This window comes from Gobius niger (assembly GCF_951799975.1).
Source record: "Gobius niger genome assembly, chromosome: 21".
Classification (NCBI taxonomy): Eukaryota; Metazoa; Chordata; class Actinopteri; order Gobiiformes; family Gobiidae; genus Gobius; species Gobius niger.
This window is the reverse complement of record NC_136872.1, coordinates 19,904,814-19,932,603: the sequence shown is the minus strand read 5'-3', so window position 1 is coordinate 19,932,603 and position 27,790 is coordinate 19,904,814. Positions and strand designations below refer to the sequence as shown.

The following is a 27,790-nucleotide window of genomic DNA, read 5'->3' as shown; positions in this document are numbered from 1 at the left end:
CTCCACTGTGGGGGCCGTTCGAACGTGGAGGGGCAGAGCGTTCCACAGCTTAGGGCCGACAACGGAGAACGCTCTGTCCCCTCTGGTTTTCCGCTTTGTTTTAGGAACCACAAGCTGTAGCTGGGCCTCAGACCTCAGAGCGCGCGCCGGAGTACAGATTGGGATGAGGTCTACAATATACTGAGGGGCCAGTCCATTCAAAGCTTTAAAAACAAACAACAAAATTTTAAAATCAATTCTAAAACGTACAGGTAGCCAGTGCAAAGAAGCTAAAATAGGGGTGATGTGCTCGCGTTTTCTGGCTCCTGTTAAAAGTCGTGCTGCTGAGTTCTGGACTAACTGCAATCGGGAAAGTGCTTTGAGGCACTCTCAATTTTCATTAATTTCAATTTCAATTAATGGGTAAAGTTTTACGCAGTGTGGCTTTAAGTCAAGTGCTTTGATATGAACAGAACACAATGGGCCCGATTTTCCGCCTGGCACAACAACAGCGCTGCTCAAGACGAAGTTGATATCTTGGGTACAAACAGCGGCAGTGCTTTTGGCGGTCACCCGAGGGAGTCGCTTAGAGAAAAAAGGGGTCGGCTGAGGCAGGGTGTACTTCAAACAACGCTGACTACAAGGAGCGCTTCCTCTTCGCTCTCCAATTTTATATTTTTTTGCAACCTTGTGCATCTTATCGAGCTCTCTCAGGACAAACTGCAAACCATCTCTCCCACTGTGAGTTAAACACTGTCCATCTCCCAAATATATGAAATATATGGTTTAAGACTGCTGTAAAGTTTGCCACAACCCACCCAGACACAGGGACAACATGTGGAGAAAGAGAACCGGAGAAGCAGACCAAGTTCAGAGACTTTGAGGAGCTGGAGTGGGCCACAGTTTACAAGGGAAACAACTCACATAGAACTTCACCTCATGCTCAGGTCTCTAGTCCTGTCTCCACTGGGCTGATGTCCTCAGATCAGCAGTCATTATAAAAATACGATCGGCCTTGAGTGGGAGCCAATAGTGTCCTAATGTGAGACAGCTTATCTCCTGTACAAACACATTTGACCACGGCACGTCGGATATCAGAGTCGTCCATGTATAGCCCAGCGCGATCCAGCTCTAGATTCAAAAAGGTCATATAAGTTAAAACTGATTCATGTTTTGCTGAGTGTCAGAAACAAATCAAAAGTACAGTATTAAGAACTTCCAGCAAAGTTAAGTCAGGTCTGAGGAGTAAAGATGGATGCTTTTTAACCTCTTGACCCCCACCTTTTCTACAATTCGGCATTACCCAAATCTAAAGGTTTCTTTGCCTGAGCTTATAGGCCAGTGTCGCGCCTACAAAACTGATCTAAACGGGTCTTTTTTCCCTTGCGTTGTGGCTGTGTTATCATCACTTTTTCATCACTTTTTTGTCACTTTTTCATCACATTGTTGTCAGTTTTAATACAATTTTTGTCACTTTTTTATTACATTTTTGTCACTTTTTAATTAAATTTTTGTCACTTTTTCCATCACATTTTTGTCATTTTTTCATTAAATTTTTGTCACTTTTAAAAAAAAATATTTTTCTGACTTTTTCATCACATTTTTGTCACTTTTTTATAACATTTTTGTCATTTTTTCCATCACATTTTTGTCATTTTTTCATCACATTTTTGTCACTTTTTTATCACATTGTTGTCATTTTTAATACAATTTTTGTCACTTTTTTATTACATTTTTGTCACTTTTTATAACATTTTTTGTCACTTTTTCCATCACATTTTTGTCATTTTTTAATTAAATTTTTGTCACTTTTTCATCACATTTTTGTCACTTTTTCATCACATTGTTGTCATTTTTAATACAATTTTTGTCACTTTTTCCATCACATTTTTGTCATTTTTGAATTAAATTTTTGTCACTTTTTCATCATATTTTTGTCACTTTTTAATTAAATTTTTGTCACCTTTTTGTTGCGTTTTTGTTACTTTTTCATTGCTGTTTTGTTGTTGTTTTTTTGTATTTTTAAAAAAAAGTTTTTTGTCCAAGAAGCTTTTAAATTTGGGTAACGCCAAGAAAGTGTACTTGGTTAAGGTGGGGGATAAGAGGTCTTTTTTTGCCAACTAAACCATTTGTTAACTATCCAATCAAATGAAGACAATTAGGTTATCTAGGTTTTAAATTTTCTTTCTCTTTCTGTTCTTCTGGGCTGCAGGTAACTTCTCGTCTGAGGGGATTTGCGGTCTGGACCAAAGTGTGGATCCAAAGTTCAAAGTTCAGTTGCAAAGGCCCACCACTCTGTGACCTTTACAAAAAACGCGTGACAAAGTAAATAACCGCCTTGATTCGAAGTGTCCCCTTGGGAATAGTTACGAATATTTATCCACCGCTCTTGCAACAGTGGAACAACTGAGCCCCTGAAATAGGCGGTGGCTCAGAGCTTCCAGTCAGTGTTAATGAAAATATACTCAGGGGACGCGGAAACAACGTGGAGGTTCCGGGATCTACGGTAAATACAAGCAGACTTGAAGTTATTGCTTTCAGATTTCAGAAAGCGATTATGCAAGGAGAACATCGGGCGGGAAATATGGTCAAATTACTAGAAGATCACAGCGAGGTTTGGTGCCTGGATTTCATGGTGTTGAACAGGCATATTATACAGTGGTTTGCAAAAGTTTGGGCACCCCTTTAACTTTTTGTTAACTCTTCAAAGACCATATTTGTGCAGGGTACGACTAATAGTCTCCTCCTGGAACCGCCACCTTAACGTGGTGGAGGGGATTGAGAGCACCTGAATGATCCTGGGAGCTCTGTTGTCGGGGGTTTTGTGCCCCTGGTAGGGTCTCCCCTGGCAAACTGGTCCTAAGTGACGGGTCAGACAAAGAGCAGTTCAAAAGCCCCTTATGAGAGACCAACAGGCCCGGTTAGAGCCATGAGGCCGAACTTCTGTGGACCCACCACCTGCAGGAGGAGCCATAAGAGGCTGGTGCAATGTGAGACCCGGAAACGGAAAAGTGGAAGAAGATGGATGGATGGATGGATGGATGGATGGATGGATGGATGGATGGATGGATGGACGGATGACTAATAGTTGTTCTGTGGACGTTTCCCCCACCTGAGCTGTAGCTCTCTGCAGTTCATTCAGGGTCATTCCTGGTAACAGCTCTGGTCAGTGCTGTCCTTGTTCGGTCAGTAAGTTTAGAAGGACAGCCAGGTCTTGGTAGGTTTGCAGTGATGCCACACTCTTTCCATTTCTGGATGGTGTATTTATCTTCACGACTGTGTGTCACTTAGTTTGTGTCTTTCATATAACATTTTAATTAAACATATTAAAGTTTATGGTCCATAGTATGGCAAAATGTCGAAAAGTTAAAGGGGTGCCCAAACGTTTGCATACCACTGTAGATATAGCTGGTTACTCTTTTTCACCTGTGATTGGTAAATGACCTGTGGACATACTGTACAATCCCTCACACCTCGCCTATGTTTTGTTTCTCAGGGTACAATTGCTTTGCTGTGTTCCTGTTTTCGGGGCGTTTTTTTTTTGTCTTGAGCCTAGATCAACTTGAAGACAATTCCTCACTTCCGAAACACGTGCTAGGTCAACGTTAAGGTGAGCTGTGTGTGTACACAAACACGGAAAATGTGTATATGTGCCAGAACAGTAGAAGTACAATTGAAAAACCCAGTCCAGGGGTCTGCAACATGCTTCTCTTCAGCCTCCTTGTAATTAATGGCGGAGCTGTTGTAGACCTATGTGAAGGTGCTTTATGTTCTTACCTGCGCTTAGACGAGTTGATGTGTACCTGTCTGGTCTTTGTGCGTGCGCTCCGTCATGCAATAAGACGGCTCCATAGGAAATGCTAACAGAGGCTAAATGCTAACAACATTGGTCGTCTTGCGTGACAGAGGGCACGCGTAAAGATCAGACAGGTACACATCAACTCGTCTAAGCTCAGGTAAGAACATATCTCAGTATGGAAAAACGGTGGCCTGTTCCTTTAATTGATGGCTGGCTGTGAAAGAAACCGCAGAGGACGAGAGCCACTGAAGTGGACTTGTCAGCTGCAGTAAATGTTTTATTATTAATATTAAAGGAATACTATATTGCAAGGCGTAATAATACCAGGAGTAGTTCGAAATCCGCGCAGTAATCTTCACTTTACTGTGCGGATGCCAAATTACTCCTGGTATTATTACGCCTTACAATATAGTTCCCCCTTTTATCCGCTTAGAAAATCCACAATGTTTAATTTTGTGTAATTATACTTTGTAGTGTAACACTTCACGTAACCATATTTAAATAGAGAAAACGTGGAAGAGCTTGGTAGCTTCTATCTTGACCAGTTTTGGAGCCATAGTGGAGAGAGGGAGAGGCTAAATGCTAACGCCGTCTGCGCTGTGTTTACGTGACTGAAGGCACGGGTGAAGATCAGACAGGTCCTAAAGAAATCATCAAAGCTAAGGTAAGAACATATCTCAGTATGTAAAAACAGTGGCCTATTCCTTTAAAGTGGGCTAGTTTTTATTTCAATTTCACACAAATATAGGAAGGACACAAAGAGGCCTGCATAGTTTGTAGCAAGTAAACTTTAACATAAGATTCATGGGCTGTGTGTGTGTATTTTGCGGCACCAAACTATCTTTCTTTTGCAGAAGAGGTGGCAAAATGTCTCTTTTGATAATGAAGGTTGCAGACCCCTGACCTAGTCAAAGCAGCGGAAAAGAAAGATGTTGAGCTCGAGCCTGAGGAGGTATTCATCATATCGGGTCACACTGTAAGTACAGTCATTAACTTGCTTCCATAAAAAAATCAAAAAGCTAATCGCAAGCACTTGCTAAAGCTAGTGCTAATGTCTACAGCAGCTTATAAATACACTAAGGAGGCTCTGCTAAAAACATAATTCAGAAATGAATGACCTCTGCAGTGCTTACATGAGGTCTATAGAGCAGAGATAGAATCAAGCTTAAATATGTCCTTTTGTTTATGCATATTAAGTAGCCATGTGCTTTGGGTGTGACTCAAGCCTTCACAGTAATACAATAGAACTGGGAGGGCCTTAAGACGCCAATAGGACTTCAATAGCATGTGAGAGTTATGATACTGTGTCTGCTGTGGTGCTTAAAATGCTGGAAAATATTATTTAAATATTATTTTTAATGCATACACTTTATAAGGCTGGATGTTGGATCGCAGTCAGTGCTTCAGACCGGGGTCCATTTCTGGGAAAAGGAAAGAACAAATTGATTTATTTGTCTCCCAAAAAGCTGTCAAAATATCAAGGTCAGTGGCTTCAGCAAATACTTTATAATGACCTCACACAGTCACGGAGTCTCTGATATCACTGAGAACGCTGTATCTGCGAGTAAACAATCGATATGGACACGCTTCACTGATTTAAAGAGGGTGAGAAAAAGGGAGTCAAAGCAAACAAACAAATAAGACGTCTTTGTAGCTGCTTTACAGAGCTGAACAGGTTATTAGCTCAGCCTCTTCTTGCCATTGGAGAAGACTTTGGAGTAGGGCAACATAAAAAAAAAAGAAAAATGTATCGAAATCGCAATCTCTACTTTGGTAAATCTCATTGATCGTCAGGTTCACAGACAATTCTTTAACAGAAACAGCACCTATAGTTTTGGAGTTTGGATGAGACAATGGAATCTTCGAAATAACAATAATAATCATGCATCGGTTTTATATAGCGCTTTTCTGGACACTCAAAGATGCTTTACATTATTTATTTATTTAGTTTTAAGTGGGACAATGTACATTAATGAACATTAGGACAATGTAAATGTACCCGAATTAGCCAAAAGGCTAGTTTTCACCGGTAGTCCCCCTGCCAGATCTCATAAGGCAACCTAAAAAGAGTAATTCAGAAATCACATACTACAGTAAAATACTATATAAAATGGAACAGTGTAGCAGACATAACAATAAGATTAACCACATAACTTATATACACACACTCAAATAGTAGTTTAGTGTTCACAGATTTGCGTCTCAACTAGCCATTTTTTGGCACTCAATTTAAAAGACTGATAAGATGGAGCCTCTCTTATTGATGAAGGTACTGTGTTCCAGTGATGGGAGGCAGTGAAGGAGAAAACAGTCTGACTGAATGCGGATTTCCTCAAGGGGATAGTGCAGTCTCCTCTGGTGGTGCCTCTGGTGCTTCGGTTTGACTGGACAGTGATGAATGTGGAAATAGGGGGTGGAGCTAAATTGTGCAAAATTTTGTAAACTGAACAGATATGGTGAAACTTCAGTAGATTGTCCCAGCTTAAGAGCCTGTGTTTCTGTAAAATGTGACAATGGTGAAAACGTAAGTTTTTTTTAATCAAGGATAAAAAACTATTCATTCACTCCATACTTGGTGGTGGTAAGCTACTATTGTAGACACAGCTGCCCTGGGGTAGACTGACAGAAGCGAGGCGACCAGTCTGTACCTTCAGCCCCTCCGACCATCACCCACTCACTCACTCACTACATTCACCCAGGCTTCCCGGTGTTACCAAATGGTCTCCCATCCAAGTACCGACCAGGCCCTTCCCTGGTCTTTGCTCTGTCTGAGCCCATCAGATCTCGGAAGCTAAGCCGGGAACTATGATGGGAGACCGTTTGGTAACACCGGGAAGCCTGGGTGAGTGAATGTAGTGGTTGGTCGGTGGTGGTCACAGGGGCCGATGGCACAGACTGGTTGCCTCGCTTCCGTCAGTCTATCCCATGGCAGCTGTGGTTAAAAGAGTAGCTTGTATGTACATGTATGTACATTGCTGGGCAAATGTATTCGAATGTATGAGCAAGCCAAAGGCAAATTTCTGCCACCATTGTGCATGGTAGACAATAAAGTTTTTTCTATTCTATTCTATTCTCACCACCACAGAGTGTGGAGTGAATGAATAATGCAATGTAAAGCGTCTTTGAGTGTCCAGAAAAACGCTATATAAAACCAATGCATTATTATTATTATTAGCTTCCGAGGTGGAGCAAGGGCGGTTTGGCCAGTAGTGTATTTTTTATGTGTTGAATCAGAGGTTTCCAAAATGTTCAAGCCATGACCCCAAAATCACATAATCAACAACTTGGGACCCCCTTCTGTAAAATATGATTAGCATTTATAATAATTCAAGGTGCAAAACCTTTCAAATCTGGTAAACTGTGCTTAATTTGATCCTCCTTTGGGGAAACGCATTCCTCCAAATTTCAGTTTTTCCGGCAAATGTTTTGGCCTGTTCCCCGAATCCATCAGACCAAACCAAACATGTTCCTGGAAATACCAATTTACAAATAAAGCACTGCTGGTAAATCAGAAATGTACAAAACAAACATTGCCTCAAAATCATCTTGACCCGCACTTCAGCGTCCGGCGACGATCAATATGAGAAAATAAAAACAAGATCCTTTTTGTTGTTATTAGAGGAGATTGGCCTCTTTTGATTGACTACAATGTAAACAAATGTATATAGTTTAATTTGTTGAACTGTTGTTTAAGTGAAATGGCTGATGGCATTGTTAGCCACTATGAGTTATATGAATTCATACATTCACGCATATCTACAGGCAAGTTGGCTAAATCAAAGCAATTTCATGAACCAGCCTTGTGGCCTCACTTACAGCCCTCTGAGACAGACGCAGGTCAAGGGGAGGTCGGAGGGGCCATCATAAGTGAGGCCTGCTGTGGCAAAGTAAACTCCGGGTTTAGTCATTTGCACTTTTGCTGTTTGCTCCCAGTTATAGCTTTATCACACACGAACGTTCTGTTTTGTTTGTTGACCGCACGGCCGAGCCAAAAATACAATTACAACCTGGATTTAACGGGGGAAATAAGTCAGGGCCCCCCGTTAGACAATTACGGCATGTTTAGCAGCGTCATGTGCCCAAAGGATGAGGTCAGCGCGAGGCTCTTTGTGGATGTTTATGTGCGTAAAACTGCAATGTAATAAACCTGCAGCTTTCCACTTGAAACGTTCAATATGTTGCAGCACATTCAATCAAAAATCACATATTTCTGTCTTAAACCTCAAGATGCGACGTCTTTTCTAGTATTTCACATTTTAGATGTCAAGGTTTCTGCAGGAGAGCCTCCAACCTCCAACTGCAGTGAACTGTGGGTGAAGGACGCCATCTTGTGGGCAGAGTAAGGTCATGCGCACCAACAGCCGCACACTCGCCCTAAAACCCTGAGTTACGCAGTTTGTTAAATGTCTCCAAAGACGACAGTGTGGAGCAAATGATGTCTTTAAGTTTATGTTTTTATTTTGCCGTTGGGTTCTTGTATAATAGCACGTTCCTGTCCTCGGCCCTTAATTACGCACTCACCTTTACGCACGGCACGGGTCATGTCACGTGGCTGGCAGAGGTGTATGCCCGAGGAGTTAATTGGGGTCACATGCGCGCGCTCCGGAAGTTGCTTGATGATTGTGAAGTACGTGAGAGTCGCTGAACGTGGCGGAGGATGGTGTCCGGCTGCGGCCTCGTCGGTGGAGCTCGCTAGCGCCAGAGGTTTGACCCCGAACATGAGGCTGTGCGGCTGTATCCTCCTCTTCCTCCTCACGTGCGCCGTGTCCACGCGGGAAACTCGCCTCTCCACGCGACCCCGGAGCCGTCGGAGTCAGCAGCACGAGCACGGCGGCTCAAGGCACAAAGGCGCGCACCACCGGCCGCTCACGGACGCGCAAAAGGCCGATCAGAACCTGCAGTTCATGCTCAGTCTGTACCGCAGCGCCGCGGGGCCCGACGGGAGGCCCAAACAGCACCGGAAGTTCGGCTCGAACACCGTGAGGCTGCTCAGACCCACGGCCTCCTCGGTTCAGTACCTGCCAGCAACGAGAGGTGAGCGGAACAGGTGTTTGGTGTCTGTCTCTCTTTGGGTTGAACTAACTCACAGTCACAGGGGTCTCTGTCCCAACTCAGAATATGCCCCACATCAGTGTCACATGGTTTATTAGCCTCTATATGACATACTTTATGTCACAGAGGCTTCACTTTCTCCAGTCCATCACTCCATGTGCAAGCAAATTTCTCCACCACATGAGACGATCAGCCCAACAGTTTGCATGATGCGATCAGTTTTAGCTTAATATAATTAAGTCTGTGTTGAACAGGGACTGGTCTGAGGCAAAATCATTATAAGCAACTTAAACAAACATCCTGATCTGACAAGATGCAAATGTGTCGAGCCATTTATTCCTTTGACATGTTTGTGTGAGCCAGAGGAGTCTTTATGTTTATGCCAGTGTTTTTCAACCACGTGAGATATTGTCTGGTGTGCCTTGGGAAATTATCCAATCTCACTTAGTTGTTGTTGTTTTTTTTATTTTTACAAATGCATTATTATCCACAAATAATCTACCGTTTTCGAGTGTCTCTGCTGTCTAGTGATCGGCAGAGTGCCCATATAACACTCTTCCATATCAGGTAGTTAATTTTTTGAGACAAGAGAATTAGTGATGTATTGAGGCATTGTGGCTAGTGAGACTATACGGTGTTCCTAGCCAAGACACTTTGATGAGAACATTTTCTGCTGGTGGTGCCTCGTGATTATTTCAATGAAAAAAATGTGCCTTGGCTCAACAAAGGTTGGAAAAACACTGGTTTATAACATCTTTTTCCCCTGGTAGTTTTAAAGGCTGATTAAAGGCTGATTTCATCTTTCATCTTAAAATAGGAAGTGTAAAAGTTATCCTCTAAGAAGAATTGAGAGTCATTAAATGAACTTTCCACCATTTTCACTGCTCAAGTTTGTCAAATACACTAAAACAATGCTAAAACACATTTGCTGCAGTCAGGTTTTTCTTTTGAATATTCCTCTGTTCGATGTGGCAGTAAACATTCCATTCCATTTATGGTGGAAAAATATCTAAAAAATGGCCACATAATCGTGTGTTTGCTGTGAGTGGCTCCTCAGACCTGACTGTAACTTTACCGAGACCGGGACATCTCCAGCTTGTCTCCATGGAGACAGTCCTGCCCTAATGTACCCATAGGCCCGGGGCTTAAACTGAATTGTAGGCCCCCACCCCCCACAGAGCAAACCCTTACCCTAATGCTAACCTATAACCCTAACCCTAAATCCCACAAAACCTAATCCCTGCTATTCCTACATGTAACCCTCTGGGTGAGGTCGGGCGGGCCCACTGCAGGTACACACACAGGAGCTTAGCACAATCATCATATACGGTTAGTCATGCAGCGAAGTGAAGTGATTGACCGTGAAAATCAACAAAGCACCTTTTTTTTTCTTAATTCTGATAGGCCCTTGACTATGGTAGGCCCCTGGGCTCCAGCCCCTGCTAGCCCATTGGATAAGGTGGCTCTGCATGGAGACGTTGGCTAAAGGCGGCCAAAATGAGATTTCAATAGGTTAGGTTTTCATCAAAATCTTTTCTTTGATTACTCACTGCACAAATAGCATTTTCTGTGTTGAGCTGGTCATTATGAGCACTTTGTTTTAATGGCGATGGTAGAATCTAAAAAGTGTCCCTTTAAACTAGAATGAAAAAGCATTAACCAGACTCTCTGCTTCCTGTATAAACTCTTGTTGTTGTTGCGCCCTGTGTCTCGTAGATCATCACTACTCCTTCACCGTCCAGTACAACCTGGACACGCTTCCTTCGGAGCAGCTGCTCAAAGCCTCGTTCGTGCACCTCCGCTCCGCTCCCCCCTCCCCCTCCCCTGGACCCCTGCGCTGCCGAGCGCAGCTCTCCTCTCTGGGCAGTGGCAGCCTGGTCACCCTGGAGCCCCACCAGCGCTGGACAGAGACGGACATCACTGCCCACGTGCTCCAGGGGGGCACTGCAGGGCACCTGACCCTCACCGCCCAGTACTGGTGCTCCGAGCCCGGGCAGGAGGACGCGGCGAGGCCCTGGTGGAGCTGGTGGCTTCCCTTTAGCGAGCACCATCTTGAAAAACAACAAGAACCGCACTTCGAAGTCCCGTCCCTGCTGCTGTATCTGGAGGAGGAGCGGGATGTGGATGACTGGATGGGCGAACTGCTCGGTAGCGAGGGAGAACACTTTATAAAACATATCCGGCAATGGCACCCGGCGGTCGTACGGCAAAGGCGCTCCAAAGACGTACCCGAAAACAATGCTCTCACTTTAGACGCACTCAAAGAAGGCTCCACAACCTCTTCCTTTCGCACATCCGCATCCTCGGCCATCATCTCGGACCTGCCCGGCTACAAACGCAAGACGGGGACGCCCAAGAACCGCTGCAAGCTGCACTCCTTCCGGCTGTCCTTCGACAAGCTCGGCTGGGGCCACTACTTCATCGCGCCGCCGGTTTACAACCCGCGGTTCTGCCGCGGAGACTGCCCGCGCGTGCTCCACAGCGGCTTCAACTCGCCCAACCACGCCATCATCCAGAACGCCATCCACGAGCTGGGCCTGGGGGAGGTGCCGGCGCCGTCGTGCGTCCCCTACAAGTACCTGCCGCTCAGCGTTCTGGTCGTGCACAAAAAGAAAGTGGAGTACAGGGAGCTGGAGGACATGGTGGCGGATTCCTGTACGTGCCGCTAAAAACACGGATTAAGGAAAAAGGACCATTTAATAATTGGAGCATGGACCGTTTCGTAAACTGAAATTGCTCATTTGTGATAAAAAAAAAAAAAAGTTCTAGATTTGTAATGCCACGTGCAAATGGCAATAAGTTGAAATGCCAATGTTTCGACTTTGGTCCGAGCACGGCTTCCTCAAAGATGGTTGAGTTGCATCCACAGTCAACTCTTGTTCGATTAACAGAGAATAGCACTTTGATTGTAAAACATGCACAACAGGAGGCTTGAGGATTCACGTGACCAAAGTGTTGTTGGTTTAAACTCTTGAAGACTATGAATGAATTGTCTTTGGAAGCACTTTAGAATGAGAAACAGCTGGCGTACATGTTATTTATTGATGCTTTTGTACAACGGTATAGACACTGATAATGCAGTTTATTAAGGTAATGGAAGAGATTTCACAGTAACTACAGGCACTAAACTAAGACAGTTGTAACGTCACTTGCTGGTACATTTTAGACAATACATTTTTCATACTGGCGTTTTCGGAGGCCTTTTTTTAAAGAGGTGTCGGAAAGTTATTGCTGCGTTTATGTAACATTTGGAGTGTAATATTTATATGATGATGAAATGGAAGGAAAAAAACAGTGGAAATGTAGCAAAAAATATTATATTTGTAAACCAAGGAGCGCTTTGTGGAAATGAATTCAGTTTTATCAACAAAAAAGAAAAATAACAATAAAAGTAATGCATTTTCTCTCTCTTTTGTTTGGAATCTGCAATAATGTTAGAAAACAGTAACTCAAAGAGTGTCGTATCCATTGTACACATAATGTCTTTACCCATCATTCATTATTATTTACTCATATATTCATATCTAATTTACTCATTTACTCAAGTCAGAGTAACATGGTAAAATGTTTACTCAAGAAGAAAACGTTCTTGGTTAACTAAAGGTAATAAACAGATTGTAAGTAATTGTGAAAGAATAGGCTGCCACCTGAGTTCTGGTTTGAGAATTGCAATATTCCCAAAGATTACGCTATACACAAGAGTTTTGAACCTCTAGAGTTTTGTCTAGGTCCTTTGTTTATTATTTGGTTGGGACGGCGCATGTTAAAGGAACAGGCCACAGTTCTTCCATACTGAGACATGTTCTTACCTGAGTTTAGACGAGTTGATGTGTATCCGTCTGGTCTTTGTGTCCGTGGAAGAGCTTGCAGTAAATTAAGGGTTGTTTTGTGACTAACTTCACCCCCGTTTGGAGCTATAGGAATATGCTGGGAGAGGCCAAATAACATCTTTGGTCTTTGTGCGTGACTGAGCGCACACTCAAAAGCAGGTATGCATCAACTCGTCTAGGCTCAGGTAAAACATATCTCAGTATGGGAAAACGGTGGCCTGTTCCTTTAATGAACAAGCCACGCCGGATTGTAGTCTTGGGCTGATTTCCATCCGTCGTCCCCCATGCGCATACTCAAACACACTCTCATTCACCCTGCCCTAATGTACATGTTTTTAGTGGTAGGAAACCTACGCAGACCTGAGAACATGCAAACTCCACACAGAAAGGCCCACGTCCAAATCGAACCCAGACTTCAGTGAAGTACGAGCGCTGATTGTATTGTAAGTATTTCAATACTTTCCAACTGTTTTCTAAATTCTGTCAAATGAAGGTGTAGCTTTACCAGAATACAGTTACTCAAAATGAGTATTCAAAATACATGTATTTAGTTACTCCCCAACATTGACTATTAATCACAGGCATGAGGGTAAATACGACGACCAAGAGCAAGCAAAGTTTATTTGTCCAGCATCTTTCACAGACAGAAGTCATAAATGGCTTCTCAAAGTACAATTACAGTCACAAAACAACCCTTAATCTACTGCATCTGATAAAAGCCACAAATACTGTACTTCAATCATCCATGCATTTTTCTTTGTACAGAACATAGAACATAGTGCCACCTGCTGGCTAAACACAGTACTTCAACACAACCTTAACCACTTTCCCCTCTGAACATTCTCCTCTGCTTCCAAATCGAGAATTTATCTAAAAGTCACTTTAATAGAGTTCCTCCAGCACATTTACAGTAACAGGGATCTGAAGAACAAAAGGCCATTGTTGTTACCGCGGTTAGAGCCTTGACAATGCTCTGCAACTATATCTGAAGACGGTAATTGCAGCGTTGAGGCTGTTTGTTTGCTGAGGATGTAATTTTAAACCTTTGGGAGATTTCGGGGAGTTCAGTGTTCCCCTTGTAGCTGACAGCCTCCTGGTGTTTTTGGTGTGAGATAGAAAACCGTAAAGAGAAAGTGCTGTAGAAAAGATCATTTGCGTCTAAATCTGATCTCATGAAAATCTCTCCACTAAACCGAATGCGGCTATTTGGTGCAGGAGAAAGTGGAACAATGGATTAAAGATGTATCTGTGCGAGGTCTTTGGGGTTGTGCTCTAATCTACAATTTTAACTTATGGATGGCCTTTGTTGTTTTCTCCAGTTCAGCTTGTACCAAAATCCTTACCAAAAGGAGCTACACCTGACATTTTTTTTCTTTCTGGAGGGTAAATGTAGTCATTTGTGGAAAAAATCAGCCTGTGTGACGTTGGCTCCATATTGTGATTTGTTGATGTTTTGTGTGGTCAACCCAAATAGTCCATATGTGACGAAAAGGGGTTTACTTGTTTCATCACATATTGACCGTGACGGTAAAAATACCCATTTTGTCACATTTTGACTAAAACGGTTCAAAAATGGGTATGGTCCCTTTTAGGCTGGGGTAGGCAAGTTTGCTTCTTTATCGGCAAAACACCAAGGGCCGAATCACCTAATTGACTGGACATAACTTAAAATCATAACAACACCGCCCAAGAAGTGACTTCCTGTTTCGATCCATCGCTCCAAAATAAAAGCACCAACTTATTCATTACCCAACTTTCTTTCTGCCTAACTATTAACAGACAAAACACTTAAAATGTGTGTATTTAGTTATATTCTTGTATTGTTGCAAGTATCTGCTGAACCAAACAACGAGCTGTGTGCTTTTATTTGGGCGTGCTGGATTGAAACAGGAAGTCACTTCTTGGGCGCCGTTGTTGTGACTTGAAGTTATGCACAGAGTCAATTGTAGCCCAAAGTAAAGGACCACTTTCAAATCAAGACCGAATAGGCTGTTTTGGCAATAGCGTTTTAACAGAATTGAAAGTTTTTTCCACATTTTTAAGAGTAGTTTGCCAGGTATTTGATCTCCGATTTGTGCACCAATATTTCTCTATTTCCCCCGCTTTAAGGTCACCCTGCCTATAGACCAGAGCAACGCCTCATTTGAAAACTAAGACCTACAAAACTCATATAAACTGATGTTTGTTTTATTATTGCATTTTGTCAACATTTTTATCCGTTTTTTGTTGCGTTTTCATCTCATTTGTGTCACTTTTTTGTTTCTCTTTTTCATTGTTTGTGTCACTTTTAGACTCAGGTAAAGCCAAACCAGGGGAAATGTGATCGTTTCAGGTGGGGGTTAAGAGGTTTGTTTTGTTTCTCATCATCTCTGTCACTACTGAAACATAAACCTTAATTTTTTTGGCCTATACAGTTACTCACAGGTAGCACGAGTACTTTTTAACTTACTTAAGAAAATATCCTGGCTACTCGACCAACCTCTGTACATACTTTGCCAATACTCAAAATTTTCTCACTGCTCTTTTGTCAGCACTTTCAAAAGCCATTTTTACATTGTATTCCTTTGATCATTGGCCTTGCAAGGAATATGTGAATCGGGGGTTCTCTGAAGAATAGGTACTGTTTGTTTTTGACATTACTTTACTACAGCAAAACAATCTATTACATATGACCCTGTATTTGAATATTTCGAATGAGAAAAATCCCTATTTACAAACCCCGAATTGTGCCGCCCCACTGGCCACTGCATCAGTTTGTGAATCTGACCGAACCTGTCCTGTGGTGTGAGATGTCTGGGCATGTCCAAGTCCGTCTATACAGTACTGACCCCCCCCTCCTCAACCTTTCTTTTTCTCCCACTGACTTTTCACACAAGTGGCCCTGCCCTGATCTGCTGGCATTCCACAACCGCGATTATCTGCAATCCCAATCACCGTCGTCTGAGGGAAAGTGTGGGAAACTTCACAGAACGTGGTCGTATAAGGCAGGCAGTAAAAGATCATTGCTTTTGTTTTTAATCTGAAAGTGTCTCGCTATCAATAATGTCGTAATAGGTGATAAAATGACTACTTTTTGTCTTCCCATTAAATATCTGCTGACACTGAAGCCTTTACAAACATGTTCTGAAATACAATATATGTAAACAGGGAATACAAAAGTCGCCCATACGTTAACCATAATTATTGTGCTGCAAAAACATGCTGCTGTGTTTAGTGGAAAGTCTCCCAAAGGATATCCACGATTTCCTAAAATAAATTCCGTTCTATTGTTCAAGTTGTTTTGTCTTCATCGGTGTCTTCACAGCCTCGGCTTGGTTGAGTCTTTCCCAAAACAGTGTTTGTTTTTATCAACAATAACAGGCTAAACGTGATTCATAATAAGAGGTTTTAGCGGTTGTTTGTTTATTATGATGTAGGAGCTTGTATCAGAACACTGTCATTGCAGAATCTTGGGAATTATTATCAAATGTCGAAGTTGGCCTTGCAAGCAATCTGTTAAAATTACTGGTAGTTTATGGAAGCTGTAGCAATAGGAATATATCAAAATAAGGCTGCTATGCATGAACAAGGTTGATAAAGAATGATACCTGCATATACTGACAAGGACAAAACAGAATAGGCAAGTTTATTTGTAGAGCACAATTCATACACAAGGCAATTCAAAATGCTTCAAAGTTGCATAAAATTACAAGAAGATTAAATCAATCCATAAAATATCAACATAAAAATGTATGTAAAAATGTATGAGTGTAGTTTTCAGCCTGGATTTGAACATTGTCAGAGTTGAGGCCTGTCTCACATCCTCATGAAGACATGTCAGCGATGTACTTTGGTGCTAAACCATGAAGAGACTTGTACACAAGCAGATCTGTTTTAACGTCTATTCTCTGAGCCAGAGGTTCCCAAAGTGGGGGTCGGGACCCCTCCGGGGGTCTTGAGGCCTTGGGTTGGGGTCCCCAGATGATTTCAAGATGAAACAAAAAGAAAAATGCAATTGGTTTTAGCATATTTTTTAGTGTAAAACAGCCAATAATTTGTTAAATCCATTAAATTAATCAAAAATAAACAGTTTGAATACATTAACTTGATTTTTAAAATTTTCTGGCCTAAAGTAGCGTAGGAGGCAAAACTTTAGCCAATGGGGTTCCCGAGTTGTTTACGTGTCAGTTTTAGGGGTCCCAGCCAAAAAAGTTTGAGAACCTCTACTCTGAGCGACAGGAAGCCAGTGCTTAGACCAGAGCACTGGACTAATATGGTCGCATTTCCTGGCTCTTGTCAGGACTCGAGCAGCAGCATTCTGGATGTACTGCAGTTGTCTAACAGCTCGTTTAGAGAGGCCATAATCAAATATTTTGTGTCCTTCAGTATATGCAGGTATCATTCTTCATCAACCTTGTTCATGTATTCATTTTTCTCCACTACAAGAAAGAAAAGTGGGATAGGGGCCTCAAAAATACATGGAAACACAAAATATATTTCGCTCAACCAAATTTATAGCTTTTTCAGCTTAGTTTAGCTGAGTCAAAAAGCGTCTCCCTTCCAAATTCCCATTCTCACTTGTGATTGGTTAATGCTGTCCGAACTCCCGTTTCTATTGGCTCAAACTGCTATCAATCACGCCCTACGTTCGAAAAGTGGGAGGGACTAGACGCTTTCCTGAGAAAAGTTGCGACGGCGGTAAGCTAGCATAAGCTAATCAGGATATACTTGTGTCTTGTTGCAAAATTAAAGCATAAAAAAAAGAATATGTTAACGCTGAACTGTGTATTTTAGATATTTAGGCACAAAATACTGGATGGCGAAATTTGATAGAGTTTTTGGGACGAAATATAGTAGTAAGATGACCAATGACTAGTTCCTTTTAACTTGCAATACATATTATACACCCCCAAAAGCCGATTTTTTTTAATTTTTATTTAAACCTTATGACATAAAATTACGGTGTAAATAAAATTGTTTGTGTGATAAGTAAAATAAAATTCTGTTTGCTGACGCTTGACCGGAAATGTCGGCAAACAAAATGGGCGACTTGACAAAAGCTAAAAGTTTTGGAACTCCGCTGAAGTCGAGGCGTTTCGGCCGAATCACCATGGATACCGCTTATGCGCCATGAAGAAATAGCCGTTTTTAATCTCCTAATAAAAAATAAAATAGTAATTATACTGAAAGCGTTTATCGATGTACCCTATATCATTGTTTGTGTGATAGATAGTTGAAAAATAAATAAATAAATAAAACTATAAAACTACGAGGATGTTTAAGCCCCGCCCCCGAGCGAAATGCCTGGATTTTAAACGAGTCCCAGAACTTTATTCCCTCCTCCTTATTCTTAGTCATACCGTCCCCTTCTCCATCTATCGCACACTGTTATTGTTGGGCCGGTGATGGAGAGGAAACCGAGACGCCGCTACTGCCCTTCGCTGCTAGTTTAGCTCGAAAAGTTATCGTAAAAGAGCGCAAGAGTGAAACAAAAGACTGGATGAATGAATGAGGCATGGAAAGGGTCGAGCAGCTTGTGTCCTTCGCCCACGTCCAGGTCCATTTGAGCGGGGGAGCGCCGTGGGGATTCACGCTGAAAGGAGGTCTGGAGCACGGAGAGCCGCTTATCATCACGAAAGTAAGTCGCAGAACGAAAACTGACACTTTTTTTTTTTTTTTACAATGAAATATGTGGGTTTAATCGCGAACGCAAGCGCCAGACACGATGCAAAAGCTTGATATCGCGACTTCGGAGAGTTGGAAGCGTGCACACTGCAGCAAAATGCAAGAAATGTGGGTTTAGCACGTTTAGCGACTAGCCAACAGTTGGTCATGCTTCTTTTGGTGAAGATTCATTTATATTAATCACTAAATAGAGCTTATAACTCTTTTCGGTGCCTGTTACAATGTAATAAGCGTGGCAAACCTGGAGTACAGTTCATTTTCAACTTAGGAAACATGGTTAATAGATAACTTTCATCAATTCAGTGGCAGCAATAATATGGGAAATCATCTTTAACTGAGCGCATTTTGGTTTTACCCAAATCTAAAAGCTTCTGAGACCTCACAACCTTTATGCCAGTGTCATTTGAAAGCTAAGACCTACAAAACTGATAGTAACGTTTATGTCGCTTTGTCACTGCGTTATTTTTCTTCACATTTTTGAAGCCTTTTTTGTAGGGTTTTTTGTCATATTTTTTGGGCTTATTTCTTGCTATAATATCAGTTTTTTGTTGCTTTTTTGTCACATTTTTGATAATTTTTTGTCACTTTTTTCATCACCCTTTAGTCGTATTTTTTGTCGCTTAGATTGTTGCTTCTCTGGTCCGTTTTTGTCGCTCTTTTGCCACTTTTTTGTTGTATTTTCATTAGGACTGAAACAACTAATCATTTTATTTACTTTATCGACGACAAATCGATTATTGAAATAGTCGACAACTATCTTAGTAATCGATTAATCGTTTTTCGTTTTCTGATTCACGCAGACTCAAATAGAGCAAAAATGACATGAAAATGTAGTATTTTTGATGAAAACCTACTTTTGTTTTTATAGTTAGGGTCTGTTGTGTTTTGTACATTGTAAATTTCATGAATATCTGTCTGTGTTTTATCCAATCAGAAGCAGAATTGGCGCCAAGAGCCTCCAACAAACATTTACTTTAAGTTTACTCCATCAACATGTCCTCAAGTGGCGCCACTTTAGTGTTATGTGATAAAAAAAACTTGAAAAACTAACATTTTCCTACACCATTCACAGCCAAGCGATTAATCGATTGATCGTAAAAATAGTCGATAGATTAATCGATTACAAAATGCCCTAGTTTTCATCCCCGTTTTAGTCGCTATTTGGACTTTTTTCAAGAAGCTTTTAGATTTGGGTAAAGCCTCTCTAAACTGGAGAAAATCTGCTTGGTTCAGGAGGGGGTTAAGAGACATTAGCTGAGATAGAACTCACCTTTCTTAATCCAGCAGATCATTCAAATGTGATTTCTTGTCGCATTTTGCTGCACTGGCCGTAATGTTTATCTAGTCATCCTGATAATAGGCATTGCATTTCTTGAAATTGCGGTGGCAGCAACGGTTGAGCCCCACCAAAACAGCAATTGTGGCTTGTTGTGCTGCTCTCTCATTCATGCAACATGCCCTCTCAGTCTGCCTGCCTGGCTACAGCTTCATGCACAAGTGAAATATTTCGAACCGGGCACAAATATTACGTCTGAAACTCCACAGTTGAAATGTCTGGCAGATTTTTAGAGATACTGCATCAACTACTATTGCGATTTATTGTCCAGCCCTATAAATAAACCATGTATTATGCTGGATTAATCTTCTTCGCAGGCCCGTGGAAGCCCAGGCGGCGTGTTTATTTTTGCCTCTTAACAGCCAGTGAACCAAAACAAACTAGCTTGAGAGGCCTGTAATGCTTTCAATGTGTCAGTAGGTCAGCCGCTCGTCGTGTAGCCAGAATGCGTGCCCTTCTCTCTCTCCACAAGCGAGTTAAAACTTACTGCCCCGTGCGTTGGAGCAAACATCCCAGGCACGCCGCTGCTTTACGCTGATGGTTGTCAGCTGTTTCTAACAAGGAATGAAAAGGCCTATATACCTCGAAGTGTCGGGGTCACGCCGGGTTCCCGCGAGGCGCTAAAAGGCTGTCCCGCGGGGTTCCCTCTGCCAATAAGAGTCATGGATTTGTTGCTCTTCGGGGCTAAGAGTGTTGACAGACTAAACCCACTTTGCAATGGCCTCTCCTCCTGCGTGTACGGAGCCTTGGACTGGAAGGGTTTGAATTCTTAGCCTTGATTTTGTCGGCGTGACGTGGGAGTCTAGTTCGTAAAGTAACGCCGTGTTGGTGGAGACTCGGAGATGGAATATTTTGTTTATTTCAGCTGCCGGCGTTCGTATGTAGTCCCAAGATTCACTCAGAAAGTCTTGAGTTAAGCAAAAATATCCCTTTTCTACAATACAAGACTTCTAATAATAGTCTAATGAAAGTTAATTGCCAAACATTAAGGGTTTCAGTCTGATGAAGACATGACCAGACATGTCCTAGTCGATCAAAACAATAACAAAAGCCTGGAGCATGAACTTAATGGTTGCGTGGTTTTAGCTTTAGTTTCAATGCATGGACTAATTCTTATGGCTGGGACGATGTTATTGCGATATCTCCTGATGACACTTTTGCTGTATCGTATCGTTTCAATGCATAGTTTCACAATACCTGTAATATTGTGATACAAAGGTTCTTATTTTGCCACATTTTGTAGCAAAGCAAATCCATTGTTTATGACTGTAAGTTCTGGATTTGGTGCTTTTTCACATTTTCATAGTATTTTACTTAAAGGAATAGGCCATCATTTTCCCATACTGAGATATGTTCTTGCCTGAGCTTAGACGAGTTGATGCGTACCTGTCTAGTCTTTGTGCGTGCCCTCAGTCACGCAAAACGACCAAAGATTAGCATTTGGCCTCTCCCAGTGTATTCCAATAGCTCCAAATGGGGTGAAGTTTGAAGGTACCAAGCTCTTCCACGGGCACAAAAACCAGACAGGTACGTATCAACTTGTCTAAGCTCAAGGAAGAACATAACTCATATATGTAAAAACGGTGGCCTGTTCCTTTAAAGGCCCTATACCTGATTTTTAAAAATACAAACAATGAAAGTAACCTGGCAAGAACTAGATTGATATTACAGTGCCAATAACATTCGCACTGACATCAATCTGGGATCGCACCAGCTTGAATCGTTCGAGAGAGGGCGCTTGTTTGGAGCAGCTTATGAAAGTTATGTGTGTTTGTGATAAGTGTTGCAGCATACCGCATGTTTTTTTGTGATCGTCGCGTTGTTAAATAGTGTTTTTTTTTTTGCCAGAACCAATTTTGGTTCAGTCCGAAGGCGGGAGCGATTCAAGATGGAACAAATACTGCGAGAATTCATCTTACTGGCAAAGTTACAATGAAAATGGAAGACACTAAATTCATGTATTCAGTTCTAAGTTTCCTTTCATATTGGTAACTTTCCAATTCTTCACAGGGACGAGTTTATAGACGCATTTCACAACTTGCAGGGTCACTTTTCAGGGTCATTGTCACAGAAATGCTCGATTTGGTTTAAAGCTCTTGGAAACATAACTTTGAAGTATTGGAATTTCCTATCAAAGAGAGGCAATTATTTTATAGCTGGATTGTATTGACCCGTAGCTTTCATAACGTAGCGTATCATAACAAATGCATATTGTCCCAGTTCTAATAGATCTGCAGGTCTTTTTCATCAATAACATTATCAGTTCATGTTTCAAGTTGTTTTCCGGTCTTTGTCTGATGAGTTTATTCACAAAATGCCCTGGTGATTCCAAAAAGAAGCAGAAAATCTTCACACAGATGTCGGTCAGCCCTCGATGCGTTTTCGCGTGGGCTCGTTTGAGATTTAGAGCCCATGTTCAGCCGGAGACGTGACCTTGTCCTGAACAGTAAAGTTTTGTGGGGGAGCCATCATTTCCTGTAGTTCCTTCTCCCGTTTCCTGGCCGCGGGGGTCGGCACTGGACGTACACCGGCCATCTGCGAGTTACTGTGAGTGATTACGGACCGGAGCGAGGTCTGGGGGTGGTCTCTCTCTTTAGGCCAGTGCGTAAGTAGGCCGGCTGACACGGGCCATTAGCCGGGTTTACACTGCTCTCGCCGCTTTATTTCAGCTGATTGGGTTTATTTTCCTTGATCACTGGTGTTGATTACTTAGTCAGTGCAGCGTTTTTCATTCTGTATCAGCCGATGAAGCAGCGTTGGCATATGCTTATCTACGTTTCAAGTGAAAAAAGTACAATTTAAAGATCGTTTACTTGATATTTTTTTCTTTATAAACAATAAGAGAATGAGCGCATAGACTTTAAATTGCTAGTAATGGTCCATATTGTTCTCTAACTCTCTTAATGCATTTGTAACATCCTGATTCTTCATCCAGGATTCACACGAGTCCTGGACAACCTGGAAAAAAAGATAAAAAGTCTTGGAAAATGATAATTACATCTCATGATAATTAATATGTCGACTTATCGTTGAATAAATGACAGATACAATACTAATACTAATTTATGGGCTTAATATTTATTGTCTACACATTATCTCCACCTTTGCTCCACATTTTTCCACATTTTTTTGTTGTGTGTTATTGTATCCATGTGTATTGTGGGGAATTTTAAGATTAAAGCCCCTAGAGGCCATAAGGTGCAGGTGTCGTATCATGTTGCTTTTTTCTTTACTCATTAATTGTCCGTGAGAGTAAATACTACGCTGACAAAAAAGAGAAAAGTAGAGAGGGATATTGTACATCCAAATACACAATGGGGATAATTTTTGTCACTCAAATTTGGCTGTAAATACTGTTTAAAGAACAACTAACCCCAAAATCAACTTTTTTTTCTAGCTAAGTTGTATAAATGGGTATCTTATAGTGTTGTCTACATGTATCTGTCACTATTTTAACAATTTAGTGCATATTTGTTGAAATCCTGTCTTTGTGTCCAAAACCGTCTGTGTGGCGCCATCTGCACCTTATCGAGTGCATTACATGCTTTACTGTTGGTCTCCTTCGTGATTAGCTCTGAGCGGGGCGCTTACGTCAGCAGGAGGGCGCCGACGTCAGCGGCCTCTCTTCTGTGGAGTATAAAAGCAGCCCACTCCGCACACGCCCCCGTAGCGAGTTGGAGTTTGGAATAGCGAGTGTCTTTATATCGATTTTCAGGTTTGCGATTTATTAGCGTAGCTTTTAGTTAGATTTATTACATAGCTTTTAGTTAGATTTATTAGCATAGCTTTTAGTTATATTTATTAGCTTGTCGTAGTTTAGATAGTTATTAGATTTAGTTGTAGTTTAGTTTTAGTGAGAGATTAGTAGCATTTAGCATAAGAATTAGCTAGGTTAGCTGTATTTAGTGTTCTGTATTGTGTAATATTAGGTGTAGTGTTGTAGTCTTGTTTGTTAGGATGGGGAGAAAGTGTAGTGTTGTAGGTTGTCATAGTTCTGTAGGTTTACATTACTTTCCTCAGGACTTAGAAATTAGGCGCCAGTGGCTGCGCGCAATTGGCCTGGGGGAAAACTGCGAATTCCCGCCTCGTGCTGGAGTTTGCAACCAACATTTTGCTTGCGATTCCTTCGCCAACTCCTTGGAGTTTGAGCTGGGCTACAGTAAGGTTCTTCGTTTGAAGAATGAGGCAGTCCCCACCCTTGCTCTTCCACGACTGAGCCCACCGACACTGCTGCCCCGCCAGCAGGACGATTTCAGGCGCCAATCTGAGGTGAGTGAGAATAACAACAACCTAAAACTGCTACTAATGTCATGTAAGTAGAATTTCGATAGTGCACGTTGAAATAGATTGTAGTAGTGTCTCAAACAATGCGGGATCTGGCGTGTAAATAAACTATGCACTGGGTGAGGCTTGTGGCTGCGTGTGCTCCAAGCGGTGCGCCCCGCACTCGTTCACTTGACTTGGGCAGAGGAACAGCAGTCTGCATCCATCAGCTGCCTGGCAACTCTCTAACCCCGCTCAAACAGAGAGCTATGAACCGCATGAGACGGTGAGCTGACAGTTACACCGCTGTATATTATGACATGTGAACTTTTATAGCCTTTTGTAGCTAGCGGGAGTGGCTAATGCATCAGTCTGCACAACAAAGTTACGCTGAGACCGCGCGTAATTGTGCTTGAGACTGAGCACCAAACTAGTCTACATTTTCGCGATGACAGTAGCTTTCATATTTGACAACAGCTGCGCAAAACGTGAGTGCATCTACAAGCTAACCTATAAAGCTAACGGATAGCTATCATTTAATGTGTGGCTAAACTGACCGGGCAGGTGCCCGTGGCTCCGCGCGCGCTCGTGTGATATGTGATCGTGGTCAGTGAGGGGCGAGAGGGCTGACCACTCCAGGTGGACCGTATGGTTATTGGGGGCTCTGGTGCTGGGATCCATATGTTGGCTTACGTTCACTAATCTGCATTAGACAACAATTAAATGCACTAAGGAAATGTAACACATTACCCTTCTTCTGTAGTGTACATTTTAAAAATAATATGTATTTTTACGTTTTCAGCCAGTGACCAGAGAATTTGGCTGCCAGACTGATCCAGTCATTGTAAGGCATGCAAGTGTCCAGGCCAATGTGAAGCCGAGCAGGCGAAGCAAAGGTGATATCTCTTTTTATTGTTTATACAGTCATTTTATTTCTAAAAACACTCTGTTTTGTGTAAATGATAATTACGGCCATTTTTAACATGTTTGTTTATTTTGTTTGTGTTTTGTACAGCTACTCAAGCCCGGACCGCTTACACAAGCGTCGGTTGTGGTACTGAGGACCTGATGGAAATCCCTCTTCCTGACAGTCCCAGAGCAGCCTCTACACCTTTAAAAAGGAGAAGGTGTGAGGTGTCAGCGTCTGACCCCAGCTTCCACATCGATGACAGTGCCAGCACTGTGAACTGTTCAAGGTACAAAGGAAATCTAGCTTTTTAATTGAAAAAATATATACAGCTTCCTGTTTTTTTGAGGGATGAAATATCCTTTCTTTTATATAGCATTCCCACTGAAGTCCCTCCACACAAGGACAAAAAATATATTGTTCACGAGGACCAACTGCTGGAGCTGTTCAGGCGCTGTCCTGTCTGCACTGGTCGCTGTGCTGTGGACACGATCACAGTCGGCACACTGCTTCGGGTCACTCAACAGTGTCCTCGCTGTGAGTTCTCCAATCAGTGGTCCAGTCAGCCCATGGTGAACAACGTCCCAGCTGGAAACCTACAGCTCTGTGCTGCTGTGCTGTTCACCGGCTCATCCTTTAGCCAGATTTCAAAGGTACAGCACAAATTATTTTGTTTGGATTTTGTTTCCATCTATTATCAGTTGATAACCTATTTTTTCCTTTTATAGTTCTTGAGGGCCTTCAATATTCAGGGACTGTCAGAGCAGTGCTTCTACAGGCATCAGGCAAAGCTCCTCATCCCTACGGTCAACTGGCAGTGGAAGCTGGAGCAGGATGACCTCATCAGGGAGGCTCTTGAAAGCGGCTCTGTGTCACTGGGCGGGGACATGCGGGCAGATTCACCTGGTAAATACATTTCATTAACATTTATCAGAAGTAAAAGTCAGCTAACGTACAACTTGCATTCGTGTAGGACATTCGGCCAAATATGGCAGTTACACGATGATGAATCTCAGTAATAACAAAGTCATTGACATCCAGCTAGTCCAGGTAATGGAATTCAAGGAATGTTTCAATATGTAATTTGGGATCACTCTGTGCATTTCAGCACCTAATTTATTTTTTGTCTTATTAGAGCAATGAGGTTGGAAACAGCGTGCGCATGGAGAAGGAGGGCTTTGTGCGGAGTCTGACTATGCTGGAAGAGAGGGGTGTCAATGTGGAGGCCATTGTGACGGACCGACACACCGGCGTGCAAAAGTTTTTAAGGGAGGAAAAGAAGGAAATCAGGCACTACTTTGACCCATGGCACATGGGAAAGGGTATGCATTTGGGGAATGCTGTGTAATATTATGGTTATTCTGCATTTAGTAAATATGTATTTTAAACTCTAGGAATTGGGAAAAAAATTGATGAGCTCGCAAAGAGAAAGAGCACCCAGGACGCTGGCCAGTGGAGAAAAAGCGTGGTAAATCACCTCTATTGGGCAGCTTCGACTTCCACCTCGGGACAGGAGGCTGTCGCTAAGTGGACGTCTGTGGCCAACCACATGCAGAATGTGCACACGCACGACAATGCCCTGTTCCCTCGGTGCCTACACGGGCCTCTGGTTGGGGAAGGGTCAAGAGTGTGGCTCAAACCAAGTAAGTTTTGCATTTGTTATCAGTAATACTGGCCCTCTACTCATTGTATTTTATGTACATTTCAAAAATGTAAGGTTGGCATTGTCATTCGAAACAAAAATTGCTTTACAATTATGTCATGGTAATTTACTCTGTAGGCACAGCAGCATGTGAGAGGCTCAGTGACATTGTGTTGGCTCCACGCTTTGTGAAGGATGTGGAGAAAATCAGCCCGGTGTACCACACGTCAACCCTTGAGGCCTTCCACAGCCTGATAATTAGGTTCTCCCCCAAAAGTGCAGGCTTCTCCTTCAGAGGAATGTTAGCAAGGTAATACATACATACATTTAAAAAAAAAAAAAATGTTGTGTGAATCTGTACCTAAAAATGTTGTAGGTTGCAAATTGCTGCCCTGCACTACAATGAAAATGCTACAAGGTCACATGCTACAACACTTGAAGGTGTACTGCGGTATGCGATAGTGTACCCAAAGTACAAACGTGGCGACTACACCGTGCGAGCCTTGAAGACCAGAGCTACCTCAGGTATGTCACATTAAAAACAACACAACCAATGCTTTTACAAAGACAAATGTTTTGTGCTTTGTTTACAGTCTATATTGACCAACTAATGGCCCTGCTGTTTGAAAGTGTGGTTGAGGATCCTCTCCCATACCAGGAGCACACAGACAAAGTACCTGTGCCTGAACCACTCTGTGCCCAGTATGAGAGGCCAGACAAGCAGGAGGCTGTGAGCAGGCACAGGTCCAGATTTTTCAAGAGGACATAAGGTGAGCATGTTAAGTTTTGGCTTGATAATTTTGTGTGGCAAATATATTACGTAGATTACATAGCTAGTTTATAATGCTAGACTATAGTGCTAGTTTAGCAAATGTAGAATAAGTAAGGATTAAACAACAAGAAGCTGTGTATTACACAGGTTTACTGCACAACGCAGAGTCAGTTTTTTCAGATGATTTATCTAAAGCGACTTCCACAACAATAGTAGCTTAATTTTTAATCATTACTGTGGAAATTGCTGCAGTGGAGTGATATAGAACATGATTATCAGACAAACTGTGCGATTACAGGGAAATAATGCACCAGTTACCATTAGAATTCTCAGATGATTATGGATTGACTGTGGAATATGCATTATTATATTTTCAGACTGGCCTGGCAGTATGGAACAAAATCTTTTCAGAATGCAGACTGTGTTGCCTGAGAGCAGTGGCTAACCATGAACCAAAGTCCAGTGGATGAAAAAAGCCCGTGTATGAGTGGTTTTCTGGATTTTCCAGCTTGAGGTGTGTGCAAGACAGGACTGGCCACTCATTTG

At 42.2% G+C, this 27,790-nt stretch overlaps 2 protein-coding genes across 2 annotated transcripts in view; both read left to right on the top strand.

Moving 5' to 3' along the window:
• The first annotated feature begins 8,442 nt into the window (after positions 1-8,442).
• Positions 8,443-11,526, top strand: bmp15 (bone morphogenetic protein 15). The gene is made up of 2 exons (XM_079580252.1): positions 8,443-8,812; positions 10,547-11,526. Exons 1-2 carry the CDS (start codon positions 8,497-8,499, stop codon positions 11,497-11,499), a joined length of 1,269 nt encoding a protein of 422 aa, XP_079436378.1. The 5' UTR covers positions 8,443-8,496; the 3' UTR covers positions 11,500-11,526.
• Positions 11,527-18,056: 6,530 nt separating this feature from the next.
• Positions 18,057-27,790, top strand: part of shroom4 (shroom family member 4) — a gene marked incomplete at its 3' end in the record, with an annotated part of 114,019 nt that continues 104,285 nt past the window's right edge. The window contains exon 1 of the mRNA XM_079579860.1: positions 18,057-18,277. Within this exon, the coding sequence (XP_079435986.1) occupies positions 18,155-18,277 (123 nt within the window). The 5' untranslated portion in view covers positions 18,057-18,154. The remainder of the gene's footprint in view (positions 18,278-27,790) is intronic.